We start from the raw sequence: 20556 nt of genomic DNA on the forward strand, positions 1-20556 counted from the left end.
CCTTAAAAACCTCTAATTCCAGGATTAGAGTCATTTTTGGCATCAAGCCCCAGCAGTGGCACTGGGGGAAGCTGCAGGAGAGGCCTGTGACCAACCTGCGTCCTGTTTCCCAAGCCTTTGTGCTCAAGGATGCATCGCTAATTAAAATATCCCCATTAATTAGCAGCTTTGATGTCGCGCCGCTCTCCCCGCCCGCTCCTTGCTGGGGGCTGCTCACGTGGCCTCAGGCAGCGTGGGGGAGCTCGTGTGCGCCTGCGCAGAGCCCGCCGGTCACGTGCCGCCAGCCAGCCTATGGGAAGGCGCCTTGCTTCGCGGTGCCCGGGGAAAGGAAGTGCCCGTCGGTGTCCGCCGAGGCCGCCGGCCCCTCGCCCGCCTCCGCCGCCCGGTATGCGCTGAGCTGCCCCGCCCGCCCGCGGCGCGCCCGCCGCCCCTCCGAGGTGAGCGGGGAAGCGCGGGGAGGCCTCCGTCGTGCAGCGGCGGCGGGGGCGGGTTTGCCATGGCGACCTGCGCCCGGGACGGGCCGGGCCCGGCCCGTCCCGGGCGCAGGTCGCCATGGCAAACCCGCCCCCGCCCCTGGCTTCTAGGTCAGGCCGGGCCCCGCAGGGTGTTCTCCTGCCCGTCCCGGGAAGCGCCGTGCGGGTCCGTGATCCGGAGAACCCCGTGGTACCGTCCTCGGGCGGAGCGGCCGCTGCCGGGGTGCGGGGGTTTGCGGTTCCTCTTAAGGTACGGGGGTGCCAACGGAGAAGACGAATTCCTTGGTGGAGAGACGGGAGGGCCCGCGGCTGTGCTGAGGGCTCTTGGCAAGTTCCGAGCTGTGTTCGCGGGGGCTCAGCCGGCAGCGCAAGGGGGGCTATAGCGTGAACTGGTGCGTCTCCCGTTTCTTCTGTAGCAGAATTTCCCCTGGGAGGGCCAGCGATATGTTCATGCATCGCTAGACCCAGCTCTTTCGCTTGCCCAGGAGCTGCTTCACCTGCTCTGTGCCCCCTGACAGCCCTGGTCACCGTTTGCAAACCGTCCCGGTTGGCTCAAAGCTAATCCACGCCACGACAGCTTAGTTTTGCTGTGCTTTGCCCTACGGAAGCGTTGTGTCCCTTTGAAGCAGTCTGTAGAGCTTTAGCAGAGTGAAAGCAATCACTCGCTTGGTATCTAAGCAGGACGACAGCTGAGTGTTTTGACAGCGTGTTCCTGGAGGTTTTTAATTGCAGCTGATCAAACTGAGCCTTCAGTGTTGTCCCAAATGCTTGGTGGCACCGTGCTTCCCACCGGGCGCGGTGGCATGGTGGCAGTTGGCTTTGCCAGGGTTGTTCCCGCTGCTGTGCCCTCGGGCTGCACAGCAGTGGGTTATACCTGTGCTGTGTGGTGAAAATTACATCTCCGTTTTGGAGACCGCCGAAGCTGCGTACTGAAAGTGCCCTGTCAGAGTGGTGGGCTGGTGTCCTCGCCACCAGGATTGCTGTGTCCAGCCGTGAACTAAAGCGTGTGTCTTAGACATTCGCTCTTGATTATAGGCATCAAATTGTTATAATCTCCCATGGTAAACTGTTCAAATGTTTGTGTTTACTATGTTGAGTCTGAGCTCTGTTAGCCTGCTCCATTTCTGTTGTAGTTTATCTTGTCTTTGCTATGGTGCAGCACCTCCCAATATCAGCTAGCCCGTGCTAGATGACCGTGGGTGAAGCTCCTCTGAACCTTGGCCGCTCATTGCAGCTGTTCTCTCTGCTCTTGAGAACTGCATGAAGGTGGCTGAGTGTCTGGCCTTTTATTGACAGACACATAGAGGTGTTAAATGCCTGTAACCAGCTCTGACTGAAGGCTTTCTACATGTGTGTTTTTCCCTCTCTGGTAATTCCCAGTATCCTATTTTGACTGCTGCTGAGCAGCAAACTAATGTTCTCAGGGAACTTGCTCTGAGAGCATGGATTTTTTTTTTTTTTTTTCTGCCTTGCAGCGGTTAACACAAATTGGATGCCTTTGCATTTCTTCAACCTGCATTCCTTTTTTTTATGTACCAACTTGCAGACTTTATCTGCTGTTTTCATTGTCTTTTGGATCGTGAGAGCTTTCAACAACTGTGAAAATCTTTAGATTTGACTGTCCTGGAAATCTGTGCACTATCCCAAGGAATCATCAGCCAGATTTGTTGTATATCGATTCATCTCTTCTTCCATCTAGTTTTTATGAATCTGCTGAATGGATTATAGCTGAAATCTCTTTTGCCTCTGGATTCGTCCTAGATTTGCTCGCTTTCTTTTATCTGCTGTTAGACTTTCCTTAGTCCAGCTTAATTACCTCAAAAGCCTTTGTGGGGGACATGTCTAGTAGCTTTTTGGAAGTGCTAGTGCATGGTATTTTTTCAAATAAATCAATTGCCCGTATGAATAAAGAAGTGAGGTTCTTTTAAAAAAAGCTGGTGGCTCTCTCCCAGCGTGTTGTCATTAGAGTGTGAACTCTTTGTTTACAAGATAGCTTTGGGGCAGCCTCGCCCCTGTCAGAGGCAGTGATGCTGCGTACTGCCCAGTACCAGGCTTTTAAAGTACATGGTTTTGTCTTGCAGGTTAAAAAAGCAGTTCTGTTATGTCTTGTGAACTGGTGCTTTAATTAGTCTTCATATGCCTGGCAGCAAATAAAGAAACATACAGTGGCGTGTGAGGGGTGTTGTAATACGTCATTTTGTCATTTGAAGCAGCTGCTGCTGTTGTTTCTTTCAGCTGGTTGCTTCATGTATTTAAAGGGAGTTGACTTAACATGTCTGAGTAATGGGTAAGTGGCTGTCCTGTGAACGCCCACTAAAACCTGTGGCATTCTTAATTTTCTTTTTTTTTTCCTAAACTGGAGTGGTATCATCATGTCTTTTGGTAGCTGGGCTGGCCTCAGATGTCATGAAGCGTTGTGGGGACTGCTGGTGGAATTCAGAAAAATGGTCTTTTGTAGTTGGGAGCTCAAAGAGCCTTTAACACAGTATGTGTAATTATTTTTGTTAATGAAGTCTGGTACTTCTTTCATGTCTGTTGTTATTTCTTTCCCCGTAATGATGATCTTTATTTGCATGTGGGGGTGGGTTTTGTCTTCGTGGAAGGTTGTTTTGGGCTTTTTTTTGTGGGGTGCTATGAATGCAGGTGTTGGGCCAGTATAGTTGGATAAGTTGATCAGTGAGTCCATGCTGTTATCTCATCAGCCTGTCGGCTGGTGTGAACTGGCCCTGCCACCCGAGACGCTATCCTCTGTCTTCATGGCAATTTTCCACCTCTCTGCCCCCCACCCTGGCCACTCCCAGACTAATTTGTGGGGTGAGTAGGAGCAGGTGAAACTGTGGTTGCGAAGGTTGACTCTTGATGACAGCGCTGTTGTAAATACCTGAGGGATTACAGGTATAGACCGCTTGTGAGTGGTTTGCAGAGTTGATTCAGAAGTGGTCATGGCTCTGCCTTCCTGTTCATCACAGGCTACTGGGCTGGAGGCAGCCTTTGGTGACTTGGGGCCATCAGCTGCTGCTCATGCTTTGTTCCTCTGATGTTAAGGTGCTTTTGAAGAAACAGTTGGGCTAAGCTGTTCAGTGTAGCAGCAGAGAAATTCTGTCTTAGCTGAGCACCTCTTCTACAAACTTGAAAGTTAAGTGCTATCTAAGATCATCATTAGAGTGGTTTCACTGCTGTCGTCTTGGCTTTTTTTTCAAACTAGTCACAGCGTGTCTGATGGCTTCAATGCAGGGTGTTACAAAAAGACTTAGAGCTACATGTTGCACACTGTATCCCCCCACCCACACTTTCCTGCTCGCAGAAAGGTAGGAAGGAGAGCTGCTCGGTTTTCCAATGTTAGCTTTTATCTGAGTTTTTAATTTCTCCTTTTCAACTTATTACGGTAGATGTAAGAGTAGACATTGATGCCGGAATCCATTTTTAATATTACTAGCTTAAAACAGTAGCAGTGAGGTTTTGAGTCGAACCTGGGTGACTCATGCTGGAAAACACCATTGAGAAAGAAAAGGAGCCATGTTGGCTCAAATTTTAAATTTGGGATCTTGGAGAGGTATGAGTTTGGGGTGCTTGTCTGCCAACTAGGGAAGGAATGTTCTTTTCAAGCTTTTTTTTTTTTTTTTTTTAAAAAAAAAAAAAAAAGCACCTTGTTTGCAATAGCCTTTGAAAAGTTACTTGTTACTGTTGCCTATCATGATGTAGGTGGAGGGACTGTTGTATCGACAGCCGTGTGCTGCTGCTCAGTAATGAGGACAGTGTAGGAAATGGAGGCAGGCTTGAATTCCCCTCTGCCAGTGTTTGTACTACACTAGGCTGAATTCCTGGCTGGCTTTTTTAGTTACTACATATATTTTTTGTGTAGCTGTTTATTCTGATTCGGAAACAGCAGCAGGCCTGCATGTATGATGCATTGCTTGGGGTTTTTTTGTTTTGTTTTCTGGAGGAGCAGCTGCCTGTTGGAAACTTGCCGTGTTTGGCATTTGCAAGGTATTAGATCTCTCCTCTAGTGAGCTTCTTGTTGTAAATGTGCCTCTGTTGTGACCCTTTGGTTTTAACTCCCTGCAGTGCTACTGTCACAAAGCAGATTTTCTCTTCCGCGTCTTAACAAGAAAAGATTTAACAGCAAAACCCTCTTAGAGATTCTTGTTCGCCATTCCCCAGAGGAGTTGCTGTATCTGGGGCAGCAGGAAGCCGTGCCTTTTGCAGAATGCTTTAGAGGCACTTTATTCGGATACCAGCTCCTGTGACATCTATGGCTTCAGTAATGTATCTAGAGCTGTAGGGTAAAAGAGCAGCCCAGAAAGCGACTCGCATGCAAATCTTTAACGTTTCTGCTGCTGGAAGGCCGACAAGTCAAACTTCAAGTGTGCAGAGGATCAGGGATACAAGTACAAAAGGATTTCACTAACAGTAAGTGGTTTTGTTTCCAGTAAATAACCGCTGCTTGCTGCCCAGGTAGAACTACATTTTGCCTTCTCATTTCTTAATATCCTTTTAGGGCTCTGTTTTAGATCCTGATCCTTCATGGCAGGGGGCCAAAGTGTTAATTACTGTGATTCTGTGTTTTTGGCTTTCAGGCTTTTAGTCCCGTGGTGTGCACACCTCGATCTGGGCGTAACGGAAAAATGAAGCGCAGAGCTGGCAACAAGGCGCAAGTGCATTTCTTAGAATGATGTTTGCAGAATTTCAGAGCCGAGGAAAAATGGGCTGAGCGGTGTGGGGTGAGCCTTTGGGAGCAGGGCTGAATGCCAGGATGGGTTTTCCCAGGTTGTGTGCAACAGTGCTGCCCTCCTGGCTGGCTGAGTCCAATGTGCTCTGGCCAGGCTCTTCTAGGTACTCCACACGAGGAGGGTTTCATATAAAATTTACTTGTTTGGTATATTTGGTGCTATGTGGGAGTTTGATTTAGCAGGGTGATACAGCAACATGCTGAAATCGCAGCACAAGCATAATACAGCAGTTGTATGTACAGTTGAATCCAAACACAAACGTGACGCTTGTCACTGGTCTCTCTATGCTCACCGTCACGGCACTCAGCACCCACGGTCACCAGGCAGGAATATGCAGATTGAAGCCTGCGCAGGCCCTTTGCTTTCTTCAGAGTTTACTTTATTGTTGTCCAGTTTTCATACTTTGGGCTCAGCCGTGTGTACGCTCCCGCCACGCTGGTCTGGCTAGCTCAGGAAGACATTATTGTTTGTTAGTTGTCTCAGGGCACCTGATGTTTCACTGGTGCAGCTGTCTTACCCAAGGTTACCCTCCAGTCTCCCTGCTGTGTTCAGCTTTCTTTACAACACATTCTTCCCCAAGCTCACTGTGTTTTTTGCCCTCCTCCACTGCGGGGGTGTGCTGGTCGGGCACGCTGCCCTGGACGGATTTACTGGAGAAGAAAGTCCAGTCACTGACAAAGTCATTTCTCCAGAGCGATGTCCCCAAGAGAAGTTCATTAGTGTTCGGGGTGCGCTTTGGAGGCAGATGGGATCCGCCTAGCAGGGCCGGACTAACGACGTGTCTTCAGGATGTGGCAGCCTCGGAGATGGTGCAGATGGAGGTGGTTGAGGAGGGCAGTTTTCTGCACAGAAGGAAGCTGCCACTGAAGGAGTTCAAATAATGAGGAGCTCAAAGTCTTGAGCTGGTGCATGTCCCTGAGTGACCAGGGGTTCACAAGGGGCTGTAAGGCTTGGTGCTTGTTGTTCTGCTAGAACTGACAGAAAAACGTCACACCTGGATCAAAAGATGTTACGGACTATTGTGAAATGACATAACCTAGCATCAGAGCCTGTTTCCAGCCATATTATTACAGTATTTTCAGACCAAGGCACAAAATCAGCTGTTTTGTCCTAGATTTCCCGCTAAGAGTCTCGCTTGCTCCAAACATCTGCTTCTGCTAATGTAAGGAATGGCAGTTTGGGGCAGCACTGCTATGGGATGTGGTGAATGGTACAGGAATGGAGGTGAAACAATCGCTGTTCTCCTCAGGGCTGTGAACTCCGAGCTCTGTCGGTTTGCATAGCACACCGGGAACAAGAACCACACCTTCTAGGGTTTGCGCGTCGCTTGTCCCAAATGAACCTGCATGGGATTCCTAGAAGGAGCAGGAGCATCCCATTAAATGGGATGGAGTGTAACAAATACCATACAGAGGTAGGCTTGTATTGCACGCATAGCAGAGGTGGTTGTAGTGGTGTAGGTAGCACATTTAACACCTCAGCTTTCCAGTTGAGCCTTTGCATGCAAAGGAACTGGTCTGATCCCAGGCAGGGTGAAGAGATTTGGTGCTCTGACATTATGTGGGACTGTGGGCCTGAGCAACCTGATCTAAGTTGGGTTAAACTCCAAAGGGTCCTTGCAACTTAATTTTTTTTATTCTGTGACCAGACTTGAAGTAGTACTAGGAGGTATAAAGCCAAGAATTTAAATATCTGTAAAAGTTTGGCTCCTGTTCCTTTGCTAATGTTGCCCTAAGTCCTAGAAGTGCCTCTTTGAGATTCTTGGTAATGAATTCCTGATGTTTTCAAACCCAGCCCCTATTTTATTGTATTAAATGAAAGGAGCTTGGTAACAGGTCTGTGTGGAACATCCCCTGTGAGACCAGTAACCTAAAAACATAGTGAGCTTAAAATGAAATGCAGAAGGGAAGTCTTTACTGCTTTGTTGGAATTAGACCTTCGGCTGGTTCAGATTGAATGGTTTAGTGTAAATCAGATCCCCAGTGCCAGATGGCATAAGGTAGAGAGACTTATAGCTGTGAAAACTCCCGCTGGTGCTCTTGAAGTGATACTCCCCAGACAATAGCACAGTTTGTGTCTGTTTTGAGTACAGTGATGCTCAGTCACAGCTAACGTGCGCCTGTCCTGCATTTTGAGTAGCTCTTAAAAAGCTGTCTGGGCTTTGTTTGATTCTATTTATTTAGAAGTGAGAGACAATGCCAGGTGGTGGTGTTTTTTTTTTTTCCTGGAAATCTTGTCTTGCTGGGATTTGAGGACTGTCTGCACAGAAGTCACAAGCAAGGATTTGGTGACGACACTGGAGCAGCACCTCTGGTGAGCATACCAGGCACGAGGAAATCCAGCTCTGGCCCACTGCGTGCACGCAGTTCTTCCAGGGAGTATCTGCTAGTCTGTGTTTGTGCTGAGCAGATGGTCTGCCCGCATCAAGTAAAACACAGCGACGGTGCCTGTGTCCGTCGCTGAAGCGCTGGGTAGAAACGTGCAGCCGTAGGCAGAGGGACATGACCTGGCAGCCGGAGGCAGGGCAAGCTGGCAGGCCCTTTGCAGAGCAGACTTGTCCAGCCTCACGGCAGCGCCTCAGACCTGGCCCATGCATGGTATGTACTTGGTAGTTGTCTGCAGGAACTTAATCTCTTCCTTCTGAGGAATGACAGCAGATAATCCTTAGTAATCTTGCAGGAGCGTGCTTGAAGAAAATGCTTTGAATTCCAGAAGGGACAGATCTTCAGCTCAAGTAAATAAGAGTCTGCACCAGTTAATGATGGCGGTGCCTGCGATACCGGGGTGGTTGGCCGTGTGTCTTTTGGGACAGCAGCTCCTGAATTGTAGGATCACTTTATAAAAATCCACTAGACTGCCGGTGCTTGTTTTTCTTTATTCTTTCCTGCAGCTTTGCTTCTTTCTGTTGAGGATGAGGTGATTTCAATGAGCTTTTTAATTGGAAAGTAAAAGATTTTGATAAACTTCAGTCTAGCTTTGTTTATGCAAGTGACAAAGATTCCTTCATGTTGGTTTTTGTGTGAAGGTGAAATTTGAAGCCAATACACCCCTTATTGGAAGTTATATTACATATACGATTCTGGTTAGTAGTCGTTTAGCTTTAGTCTTAGATTACCTTGCTTTTATTCTGCCAGGAAATTCAGTGATATTTGTTGCTAAATAATACAATTTTTATTTGGGATTTTCATGAGCTTATCTGGATGGAAGTTGAAGTCCAAATAAAAATTCATAAACCCAGCATCTTTTGGTCATTCATTGCTGAAATCCAACTCATTGTCGCAGGATGTGCAAGGCAGAAACATTGTTAAAACATGTCTAATGGTGCTTAACGAGAGAAATCTTAGTGTGTTGAACCACTTGGCCAGGCTTTTGTAGGTATGGAAGTGCTCGAGGGATTTTCAAATGCATTTAAGCAGCTGCCTGCTGAACTCCAGTAAGCGTCAGGCTTTATCTTTCATTTGAACACCCTGTTGCATTAAGAGTGCTGATTCTGTGTGGCTGCCTCAGTTTCTCTAGAAAGGGGGTATTATGTAGATTTTTTGTTTGGGTTTGGTTGGTTGTTTGTTTGTTTGTTTTAAATACAAGAGCTCTAAGAGGGAAAGAAAACCTCCTGCTCTTGAGAAAAGCCTGAGTGGAGGTTTCTTAGCTGTGAAGCATCTTGTTCAAGTGAAGAAGCTGTCCCTGCACCCGATGCTGACCTGAACTCAAACCAAGGCCTGCTCTTGCTGTAGTGAAGAACTGGTGGCAGAAATATGTCGGTACCCCACTCATTGTGCTGAGGGGCCGCTTATAATTCGTGGAGTCCCCACCATCTCTTCGGCTGATGCTGGAAGCTAAAGGCTTTTTGCTGTTCTTTAGCTCATTACAACCAGAGCTTATTGGTGCCAAAGATTTATGATGTTATTTTTCGATAGTAAGTTTAGGCTTTACAATGTGCTTTAATTAAAAAATATACTTTTAAGTTGACTTATTTAGTAAGGTACTTACTATTTCTTTTCACCCAGCTTCCATTACTGCTCAATACTTGTGATAAAAATTTGACAGGTTCCTCTGCCGCTACTCAACACATGTAAGGCCAAAAAGTTTTGCTAGATTTGTTTCAATAGAGCAGGGCAGATGACTAGCTCAAAACTTTTATGCTTTCCTGTAGTATTTTTGAAAGTAGTATTTGTGTGTTAATATCTAGAGTTTTTAGGTAGGGAAGGGAATTAAATGCTCAGTTTCTAGTTCTACTCACTGCTAACTTTGGTGATTTGGAAAGAGGTGTCCTCAGCTTTTTCAAATGTTTAACTGCACGATCCCTTCATTAAGCATAAAATGTTGGCTCATTTTATAATGGTCATAAGTGAGCGATTCTCATTTTGACAAAAGGGTGAGGTCACTGTGCCCTGCTGGGTGGAGAGGCAGGGGGTGATGTTAACCATGCCACTTCTCACACTGCAGCCATGACATGAACAAAAGGCTGACATCTGAGAAAAAGATATTAAAAGACATGCGATAACTACACTTTGGGTTTTCAAAAATGGCTGTGGACCTCCTTCAGTTAACTGCCCATGGCTGGACCCTGCATCTTGCTTCACAGCAACTACCACTTGATCTCAAAGGTCAGAACTTGGTGTTGCAGCGGTGAGGGGAGCTTTGCCACCTCTAAATCCCTAAAGGTCCTTTTAACTTCCTTTGAGTCCTAGGGTTGTATTTTACACTGATACTGGGGGTTTTTATTATTTCTTGATGCTTCCAAACATATGTCCTATAAATCCAAGTTGACTCTAAAAGTGATACTCTGGTCACTGTGCTAGCTGAGGCTTTTGTTCAGGACTCTGGCTTTGCTAATTACAGTATGCCACAGGCTGTGCTGAGGGCCAGCAGCTGGGTCTGGGTATTTGCCCAGATATCTGTGAAGAGCTGGAGGCTGTCACCTGGATATGATGAGAATTGACTTGCCTGGGACTTCTCTCTTGGTCATAGCAGCCGCTTCCTGCAGCTCCTCCAGCAGCAGCAAGGAGGAGCACAGGTCTGCTCTCCTAAAACCTTGTGGCAGGACACGGTGCCAGGCGGGTGTTCTGGATGTTCTTTAAATGTGCAAGAGCATCTGGGCTGGGTCACATAATGCAAAGCGGATGGAGCGAGTCCCTGCAAACATGACCAGTGCTGGGAAAAGGCTGTCTGAATTTGAGGGGAGGGGAATTATCCTGTTCAACAAAACAGTCATGGATTACGTTTTTAAGGCTGGCTTCAGCTACAGGATAATGCATAGTGCTTGCCTAGCTCTTTGCGAATATAGTGTTAAATAAACATGAACTAATCCTCGCAAGAATGCATCCTGTGCTGGCTCTGCCTCTCCTGCAGCAGCTGCTGGCTAAGTCTGCTCCTAGGCCCCTGCCTTTTCTACTCATTAGCAGAAATATGGCTCTATTGTGGCGCTTTCATTTATCTCTGATTTATTAACGCTGAGAGTATTGATTGGGAAGGGGTGTTGCCTTACAGGAGCATCAAAACTTCTCAAGAGAAATAAAATCTATGAGAGAGAACTGCTGTTGCAAACCTGAGTGCTGCTAAATGCCCACTAATGAAGCGGTGTATCAGGGCTTGGAGCTTTGCCACGGCCAAACTGGCTCTGGCTGTGTGTGCCTGCTTGCTCCTCCCTCTTCTTTTTTGCCCCCTGAAGCCTATCTTATGCTACCCAAGCTTTTGCCAAGCAGTTCTGGCCTATGAACAATTTTGCCCTCCCTTAAGGATGTTGTGCTGGGTCACCGCTCTGAAATGGCTCAGCAGAGGGTCTGGCAAGGGTGGGAGGAGTGTGTAGGTGGGAAAGTGGGACTGGGGTCCACACCACTGTCCATCAGCTACCTCAGCCAGCAGCAGTGTGGATCAGATCAGCCACAGCGAGTGAACGTGCCTTCCTCTGGGGCCCTGCGGGGCAAAGCTGAGGCGTGTTGGAAGGTCACCAGGGGCTGGTGGTGCAGGGCGTGCTCGTGCCACCACAGGGTACAGATTCAAAGTCTAGCCTCAGAGGACTTGGGCCAATTCTAGGCGTGCAAAACTAGTTTTAAAAGCAGCGAGGAGTACTGGTTTTGTGGGTTTTCTGGGTGCTTAAGTTGTTTTGAAATTAGCATCTGAACTGATTGTGAAAGCTTGTAAGCTGTACAGTAAATACACAGCCACAGTCCTAGAACAGGCTGTGAAATAGCTGTGATACTTTTTAGGGACTTCTCTGGAGAAGAACAAGTGATCCGTATCAATATACAGATTCCCTTGGATGCCCTTCTCAGGGCAATATGTAGGACCGGTCACTGGCAGGAAAGCTGTGTCTGGGAAGGATCCCTTGCTTGAAGAAACCCACCCCGTTTCATATTTTCCAAGAGCTGTAGGAGAACATCCTTGGAACTCTGCTCCATTAAAGCATTTTGCCATCCTTTCTGCCTGCACAGGAGAAGGCCTGGCAAAGATTTCTCCAGGTAAGAGTGGATCTTGATAGTTTCCTTTTTCCTGTTGATATATTGGCAGTTTGGCGTGTTCTGGGTTGCACACAAACCACTGGTAGAGTTCCTCCCTCCTCCCTGGGACATCTGGCCCATGCAGCACTGAGGCTTTATGCTGCTGGCTGGGAGGACGGAGGGGTGGGAGCTCACACTGCTCTAGCCAGTGCAAAGGAGTTGTATGACATGTGTTGCAGGGAGAGGGCCAAAGTCAAGGGTGAACGTTGTTCATGTTAGCAGTGCTAATTACCCCTCTTTCAGCACTGATGCTGACTTCCAAGGACCCCAGCATCTGGGGGCTCTCTGATTATCATCGTGTTGTGCTAACTGGTTGTCGCTCTCCACCAGTTCATCCAGGGGAATTGAAGAAGAAAGCTGGCTTATGTACCCTAAAAGGGAAATTTGGGGGTGGAATGTGGACTTTTATGGCTTAGCCGGTTTTTGTCTTAGGGTTACAGTGGAGGGAGGAGTTTCCAAATTCTTAGGAGAGCGGTCGGAGACAGCTGTGTGCTGTCAAACATGTCATGCTGGGATCGTTGCTGTGCCCGCTTCTGTTGTGCATCTTTGCCCATGACAGAGGGGATGCGATTTTTGCGTTGAAACTGCTCAAATGCCATACCTAGTCCAGTGGGGAGTGTGTTTAAATCTGTTACTTCTTGATTCTCTGAGCTTCAAAGCAAGGGCACCGGAGAGCCGAGCATCCCTTTCAACAGGCGGGTGTACACAAGCGCTGCCATGTGCAGCTTTTGCCTTCTAACTCGGCATTGCAAAACCAAGATTTGAGACTCTTAAAATTGGGAAAAGAAAGAAAAAACAAAACCAAATGAAATTTCTAAATTAAGGGTGGTGGGTTTGTTTGGGTTTTTTTGCTTTGCATCCTGGTCTGGTTCTTTGACCTGGGACTAGGAGGGCTGGAGTGAGAGAGACAAAGCTGTGGATGGAGAACTGCAGGTGGGCTGTGAAGGGGAACAGAGTCCTGCAGCTGCCCTGCCTCTGCCTGCCTTGTTTGCTCTGTCTCTCACAGGGGGCTTTGTCCTGAGTAAAGCCTGTTCTCAAGATCTGTTCTTCATTCATGCGTCTGCGCTGCAAATGCTTTCACAACCACTTCAGTTATTGCTTGCTTCTTTCCCTCTGGTACCTTGTTAAAATAGGCTGAAGACACTGGAGTAAGTGTCCTGTACGTGGTTAGCAGGAATGTGGTGGTGCTACGGTGAAAGAAAAGGGTATCTTGGGATTTCTGTACTTGAACGCTCTCTGCTGGGCTGGAAAGCCAGCCCTCATGGAGTTGTAGCATGCAGGAATGAGGGGAAATGAAACTAGATCTCATTGCACCAGGGTAAGTTAAACAAAATTAACATTTTAAAGAATTTGGATCCTCTGCATATGTACGAACTGGAGATGACGGGATTGTGTAAGAGTACGTTATAAATGTTCTTCTAGCAGTGCGTCCTTTTTAAGCTGTTTGTTCAGTTTTGTTTTAACAAAACGTTGGTCCTGTGTAGACATTTGAAGAGCCCCATGCATCAGAAGGTACACTTGGCACATTGTTGGCTTATTTAACGCAGCATCCTGAGCTCTCTTTGGAAGCGGTTGGTGCCACATGCTCCGTTACACGCAGCACCGCTGGGCTGCGCTGGCGGGAGCGGGGTGTGCCCAGCGGCAGGGCTGGCGAGGTGGGTCAGGCTGAGAAGGGAGCTGCGCTTACCCAGTGGGCAACAGGGCTTGGAGTTGCTTCTCAGGTTCGCGTTGCCATGCTTTGCTTCGTCTCTCTTGAAAACTCGTTCTGCTGGGAAAAATAGCTTTATGATACCGAGAACCTCCTGCTGCCTCTGCCTGCCTGGAGCCAAGAGTCAGGACCTGTGCCTCGTCGTTCCTAATGTGCTTCCTTCTCTCGCAGGCGTGAATGACAGAGGAGGTGCCCCCGACTGCACTTACGGACGTAAACCTGCGTCTTCTCTGCCACGATGACATAGACACGGTGAAACAGCTCTGCGGTGACTGGTTCCCAATTGAGTACGTTACCGGTTTGGGGTGTGAGATGGCGGGGGTCTAGAAACAAATGGTGTGAACCTGGTCCAGTTCAGAGCTGACACCAAAGGCTCCGCAGCCATCTGGGCTGTTGCCAGCATAGCAGCGGGTTCTGAATCTTTCACGCACTGTGGGGGTGTTCCCATCAATGGCCCCTTGCTGCCTGTCTGCAGGGTCGTAAACTCATCAGAAAGTTCCTGTACGCAGATTTTGGCACAAAAACGGGCTTTGTCATTAAAGGGGTGGATCAGCTTCTTGGGAAAGAGTGTGTATGAGGTGAGGAAAGGAGCACACCTCCAGGAAAAAGGGTGGCATCGCTGTGCTATGAAACACAGCTGTGTTCTGGAGCTGTGCTGAGAAAGCACCCTCCGAGCCGAGCCAGCCTGACACGAAGCGGCTCTTCCGAAGGGACCGTCCTTCTGCGTGTCCCAGGGGGAGACTGAACAGAACTTGCCTGTGCACTCGGGGTCGCTGGTGCTCCCAAAGCTCTGGCAAAGATCTGGCTTAAAGCTGGTCTCAGTCTGTCCCAGGTCAGTTCCCCAGGTGTTTGGTAAATGCTTGTGTCTGCACAAGCACGGGAATAAGGAGCTTTTCTGGGGGACGGTGATAGCTTTCTGGCTTAAAGCATGCAGGGAAACTACAGCTGTAGACTTCAAGGATTTTTTTTTTCTTTAGCTTTGTTGAGAAGGTTTGCAGGGGATTTTAGTGGATTATAATTAAGATTGTGTAAAATGTAACAAACCAGCAAAAGCATTCATAATTTGAATTTGTAGATTTCTTTTAAACACAAGGTATGCTGAACTCTCACTTTGAAATAAATTAGTGTACGCCAGTTTCCCTTTAGTAGCTGCAGAAGGGGGAGGAGAGCTGGAGGCTGGTGATGTGATTTTTTTTTTTTTTTTTTTTTTTTTGGTACCCATATGTAGTATTTTTTTTCACATGTGTATCAAATTAATGAGATCCTCACGCTCTTAGATGAGGGCAGATGGATCTTGCATTTAAAAATAACTTGCTAAAGATGGAAGTGAGAGCTCTGGGCAACGAATGTAAAATGAAAACGTGGTTGTCTTAGCAAGGCAGGAGGCCATTACATGAGCAGGCTGCATTGCTGCTTAGATGCAATTGAAAGAAACCATGCTACCAAATGGGGTACAGCAGCTGTTTGATGTTCACTGGCACCCTACAACAGTCAAGGCAGGAAAGGTAAATAACTTCCTAACCCAGATCTCATGGAATAAGCTAAATTAGCTTTGAAAGAATTTTAGATTGACCTATGGCTGGGCTGCTTGGCTGTATGTCTTTGCAGAAGGCAGCCCTTTCAGCAGTACAGCTTCCCTCCCTTAGTCTTGTGTAGAATGCATTGGCCCACAGTTCCAGGGACTGGCATTTGAAGGTGTTGCTGCCCACTTCCAGCTGAGCAGCATCTCGGCAGAGTATTGGCTGTAGTGCTGCTTGCTCCCATGGGCTCTGTGTCCCCAAACACCCCTGTTTTTTCTTCCTTCCCAGGTACCCTGACTCATGGTACCGAGATATCACTTCCAACAAGAAGTTCTTTTCCCTCGCAGCCACATATAGGGGCTCCATCGTGGGAATGATAGTGGCAGAGATCAAGAGCAGGACAAAGGTGCATAAAGAGGTACGCTGCTAAACTGCTTCGGTATGAGATAGCCCCCCTCTTGCCACGGTTAACTGTGATGGAACCTCTTTGGGGTATTCTTTATCCCCCCTCCATCCAGACACTTATAATAAGAGCGATCCTGAGTTAGTTTAAGAAACCGAGACCATGCCGGTTTCCAGCTCATGCAGCATGGGTGGTGGGATGTGTCCGAACTGGTGGGCTGCTGAGCAGCCTGGCAACACACAGGCTCTTCCTGCTGGGGCTTGGCAGCCCTGGCCCGACGGGAAGCATGCTGCCCGATGCGCTGGGTGGAGAGATCAGGTCATGCAGGCGTAATCCGAAAGTGCCGGTGCAGCAGGCCGTGTGACTGCCGCCCGGCTGTTCTCAGGGTGCCTGCGTGGGGCTGGTGACGGAAGCATGCGCAGCTGTGGGAGAGCAAACCTCTGCCTTTCTGACGTGAGGCCTGCACTTCCCTAGCTCTGCGGGGCGAGTCCCTCCTGGGCCTTCCTGCAGAAGCTCCTTTGCTTACACTGGCACTGCCTCAAACACAAAGCAGAGGTAACCAATCTGCCGAAAGCTTAGGGCTAGGAGAGCTTGGAGGCCAGGAGAGGCAGCGCAGTACAGCAGAGGGGTGAAAAGAGATGGTCACTGAAGACAGTGGAGGAAAAGACAGCTGGGTTAGTGTAGGGAAACCAGCATGGGCAAGTGGATTAAAAAAAAGCCAGGGCAATGCAGAGAGTGTGTAACTTCTAAAAGGCCGTTAGTGTTAGGGTTAAACAATAATCTTAACATTCACAGGAACCAAGAGCATTGAGTGGCACGGCTGTCTTCACTCTAGCTATCTGGCTTCACCTCAAAGCTAGTCAAAGTCAGAAACTGCATCTTCAGCAACTTCAACAAAAGGCTCTTGTTCCAGCCAAGCTGAAAGCCAAGAGCTTATTCGGACACTGCTCCAGGCGACTGAGCCTGTAGAACGTGTTCCTTGTCCTCTACAGCAGTACAGAGATCTCCAGCTGACACAGAGCTCAGATGGAGCATGCAGACAATAAAGAGTGTTGCTGGATTGATGTAGACGCTGATGGGTAACTCCAGAATTGGCACTTTGAATCCTTCCTGGTAAAGAATGCAAATCTGTTCTGTCCCTAAGCCCACAAATAATGTATATATTAAGGAAACACCATGGTTTGTGTTCTGCGTCTGGGAAGATGATATGAAAGTAGGAGTAACCCCTAAGGGATCCTGCTTGGATTTTGTAACTGCCCACGTCCTTTCCAGAAGCTTCAGCTAAGGCTGTTCAGTGAAGAGAAGTTTCCTGCTATAGCCACCTTTTCAGATGTTCCAGTACAGGATTCGGGCTTTCTCCTGTGCCTTCCCAGGTATCCTACTGAATAACTTGTCATATCTCTACTCAGGATGGAGACATCCTAGCTTCCAATTTTCCTGTGGACACTCAAGTTGCTTACATCCTAAGTCTTGGAGTGGTGAAGGAGTTCAGAAAACACGGAATAGGTAAGACGCTGCGAAGTGACGACTCTGGTGGTGGTGTCTGCCCCGTGTGGCTAGTGGGCCTGGCTGAAGGAGCTCCACCGTTTCACTGCAATACCCCTTTGAGAGAAGCTTGTCGGTGATTTGTGCCAGCAACTGGGAAGGTGATACACTCACATCCCCTTCCTGGTGTTGGTGCAGGTGTGCTGAGATGTTTGTACTGGTCTAGGCACAACACAACGTGTGAATGTTTCTGAAGAGCCTGGGGCTTTGTCCGCCTTGTTCCCAGGGGCAGCTGAGCACACCAAACACTTGCACTCCTGCTGCTCAGACACTCTGAAAGCGCTAGGACTTCACCCTGGAGCAGGGTTTTAAACTAATTTCTTTCATTGATATCAGAAGCCTGGTCCCTGAGGCAGAACATATAGCTGCTTGTAACCTTTCAACAGCCTCAGATAGAACAAACATTTAGAAAAAGACAAAGGGAACTGGTAAAGAGTGTAACTTGGACCTGATTACGTCTGTCAGATGCATGTAAAAGTCAGCTCTGAATGCCTGCTGCCACACGCAGCGTTTTTGCAGCCATTTGAAAATCCTGCAGTCAGAAGAGCTTATCTGCATTTAGAGCAGGATGTGTTTTGTCATCAAATAGGTGCCCTTCTGATGCCATTTCAAGCATGATCTGTAACTTTGATCTGCAGAAGGAAATAGGCCAGGTTTGGCAGTATGACCCAGTGTTGCACATCTGGAGTCTCTTCAGTGGATACAGGTATAGCTCGTCATCTTCAAGTTCTCCCTTCTCCCGCAGTCATGTTTAGAAAGGTACAAACTAGTAGGATTCATAAAGAAATGACCAGAAGAGTCCTCAGTGAGAGCACGGTGTTTAAAACCTGCGTTGAGGTGCTACTGGAGATAAATTGTCTGTACAAAGGAGAAACTACGAGCACAGAATAATGTTCAGGGAAGGCTGTAAAGGGGTCTTCTGTTCTGTAAAACTGTGGTGGGTTTGAGTCTCCTTTCGGTTCCCAAATCCCCTTTTTTTTTTTTTTTTTCCTAGCTCCATCTTGCTGGAATTTTCTCCTTTCAGAGCCAGTATTCCCTGTATTCATTACATCTATACAGCATGTCGCTGTGCTCTCTCAAAAACTTCGGACTGGTACCTGTAGCAGAGCAACCCAAAGAAGCTGCTGCCTGCTGCTGCTTTTTTTGAGACCTTTCTCTTGAGGGTTTTTCTACTTGTGTTTGAAGCTGAAGTCTTTTGTGCAGGAGGCTTTTCACCCCAGGCATACTTTTAAGCACTGATTTTTCTCAGGCAGACGTTAAAAGGCTTTGGTTTCTAGTTCTCTGCTATTCTTAAACCAGAGGGCAGTTGGATTTCTGTGAGATAGAAGAGTGGAATATCTCATAACAAAATTAAACTGCTCTCCTGTTGATGTCTCTCAGTGTCTTTTTGTGCTTGGCTGATATAAATTCTCACTAAGTATCAAGTGACAATGAAGTCAGCGCTGTTGACTTCTGCTCTGAAATCCTGTGGGTCCTCCTGAGTCTTATGTGCCCTGGGGATTATGAAACAGCGGCATAAATCTCATCGGTCTGTTTGTATGAGCTTAGCTATTTCTTTCGCCTGTTGTTGCCACACCTGATGGAAGAAGTTCCCCTGCAGGTTCTGCTGGGTCCTTCGTGCCGTGTTGAGGTGGTTTGGATGAACCTCCGGGTCTTATCTCTTAAATTCTACCAGTTCTTAGATTTTAATTCAAGCTCGGCAGACACCACATAATAACCTGCTTGCAAAGCCCTGTTTTGACGCTCTGCTGGCTCTAAATGGCTTTAAAGTACATCAGTGTGATGGAACTGATACCACTGAAAATGACTCGCTGGCCTTCCCCAAAGCCGAGAGCTGCTTGGCTGGGGATGGGCATTATTGTCAGATTCCCATCTCTGGCTCGTCTTTGTGGTTATTGAATCACAAGTGTGATCCTTGTAAAATCTGTTTTGTGAAGCCATGCTCGTAAGTGAGAGGAGATTCATGTTAAAACCATGTAGCATAGTCCTGTTATGTTCCTCAAGAGAGTCTGTGAGAACTGGGTGGGGTCTCGGGTCTTCAGGCGTGTGCAGCAATCGCTGCTTCGATGCTGGGTGCAGGAGATCTCGGCTGGACCTACGAACCCTTGTGCTGTCCCTAAGAAGGCAGCTGCCCGGCGTGATCCTGCTGCTCTTTCCTTCCACAGGTTCGCTCTTGCTCGAAAGTTTGAAAGACCATATATCAACAACTGCCCAAGATCACTGCAAAGCCATCTACCTGCACGTCCTCACCACTAACAACACAGCAATAAACTTCTATGAAAACAGAGACTTTAAACAGCACCACTATCTTCCCTATTATTATTCCATCAGAGGAGTCCTCAAAGATGGCTTTACCTACGTCCTGTACATCAACGGCGGACATCCCCCCTGGACAATCTTATATCCTTTGCCTTCAGTTGGAGTGGCAGCGGAGCACGCTAAGCAGACGCCAACCCATGGTTTGGGTTAACAATAGCAGTCCAGCAGAGCGTGAGCTGGCTCGGGCTGGGGACTGGTGCCTGCCCAGACGCGAGTTTCATCCGAAGCCGGAAGGAAGGCGATGTTAGAGGGGTTGGACAGTGACCTGTTTGTCCCCAGGCTCCCCCAGCTCCTCTGGGAACAGGCCAGGGAGGCAGCATAGGATGGTACGTTGAATTCTAAGTGGCAGCAAGTTTGATGCGAGCGATAGCGAATGCTGGTGTTAAGCCAAAGCGCTAAGCGTGCCAAATTTGGCGTGTGGGGTGCAGGATTTGGCCGGGAGCGTGGCAGAGAAGCCCTTGGTCTTGCTTCCTGTGACCTAGGATCCCCTGTGACTCTGGCCTGGCCTGGATCTCTGCAGGCTGCTTTCAAACTGACTTTGGGAATTTCTTTCAGGTCACTGCATCATGGAGAAGAAACTTGATCTTTCCTGGGTGTAGCTAGTCAGTCCAGACCTCTCCAGGCTGGTGGATGGATTGCTGTCCCCACAGCAACTTGCTGTGGAGTGCAAAGGGAACTACCAGCTGCTTAGAGGAGGTATTTCCCGCACAAGTTGGAGCCAGTGTTCCCAAACTGCCGCCTTTTACAGAGCAAAGCACACCTGCTGTTGCTAGGAAGGAGCAGGCAATTAATACAAGGAGCAGATCTGTTCAGCTGAACAGAGCGGCTTTCGCTGTGCTGTGGGGTCTCTAGGGAGGGCAAGTCCACAGAGTATTTGAAGTTATTTCTTAGTGTAATCGTTGCTGTCCTTAACTGATGGCCACTGACTACCTACAGCACATTGGATCAACGCTAGCCAGCCTGAGCCCGTGTTCGATTCCCCAGAGGATATATCGACAAGCCCAGAGCCTTCTCTGCAGCCTTCTGCCCTGGTCTGGCATTTCGGCCAAGAGTGGCATCGAGTACAGCCGGACGATGTGACCGGCTCGGAAGATGTACGAAAGCCAAGGTGGGTACCGGGGGAAAGCTCCCTTCTCCGCCCGGGGCGGCAGCGACGTGGTGGCGGTGCCACAGGGCCACTGTCCCGGGGCAGCTGGGAGCGTCCTCGCACAAGGGCTGCGTGAGGGGGCCGGGGCATTGCTGTGCTCCCGTCTCCAGCTGGTGGCCAGGCTCCTGCTGGCTTCGTGTGAAGGGAGTTTGAACTCTGATCTCGTTTACAGGAGCTCAGAGCCCAACAGCAGGCTGAACCTGTCCCTGCTGTC

The 20556-nt window shown here is 48.4% G+C and overlaps 1 protein-coding gene across 2 annotated transcripts; it reads left to right on the top strand.

Moving 5' to 3' along the window:
• The first annotated feature begins 406 nt into the window (after positions 1-406).
• On the top strand, positions 407-20298 carry NAA60 (N-alpha-acetyltransferase 60, NatF catalytic subunit). Of its 2 annotated transcripts, none has more exons than XM_086473057.1 (6): positions 407-437; positions 13580-13695; positions 15217-15346; positions 16741-16837; positions 19042-19276; positions 20119-20298. In XM_086473057.1, the coding sequence occupies exons 2-6, from the start codon at positions 13586-13588 to the stop codon at positions 20273-20275; spliced, it is 729 nt and encodes a 242-aa protein (XP_086329183.1). In that variant the 5' UTR covers positions 407-437; positions 13580-13585; the 3' UTR covers positions 20276-20298. The 2 variants fall into 2 exon arrangements, with proteins under 2 accessions (XP_086329183.1, XP_086329184.1); XM_086473058.1 differs by lacking the exon at positions 407-437 and adding an exon at positions 692-723.
• Positions 20299-20556: the final 258 nt, after the last annotated feature.

This window comes from Leptosomus discolor, chromosome 14 (assembly GCF_034619465.1).
Source record: "Leptosomus discolor isolate bLepDis1 chromosome 14, bLepDis1.hap2, whole genome shotgun sequence".
Lineage (NCBI taxonomy): Eukaryota > Metazoa > Chordata > Aves > Leptosomiformes > Leptosomidae > Leptosomus > Leptosomus discolor.

Excerpts from the sequence above, each read along its gene's own strand:
- NAA60 (XM_086473057.1), top strand. The coding sequence starts at position 13,586 with ATGACAGAGGAGGTGCCCCCGACTGCACTTACGGACGTAAACCTGCGT. Across the intron at positions 13,696-15,216 it reads GGTGACTGGTTCCCAATTGA|GTACCCTGACTCATGGTACC; the intron begins GTACGTTACCGG and ends CTTCCTTCCCAG. Across the intron at positions 15,347-16,740 it reads GGACAAAGGTGCATAAAGAG|GATGGAGACATCCTAGCTTC; the intron begins GTACGCTGCTAA and ends ATCTCTACTCAG.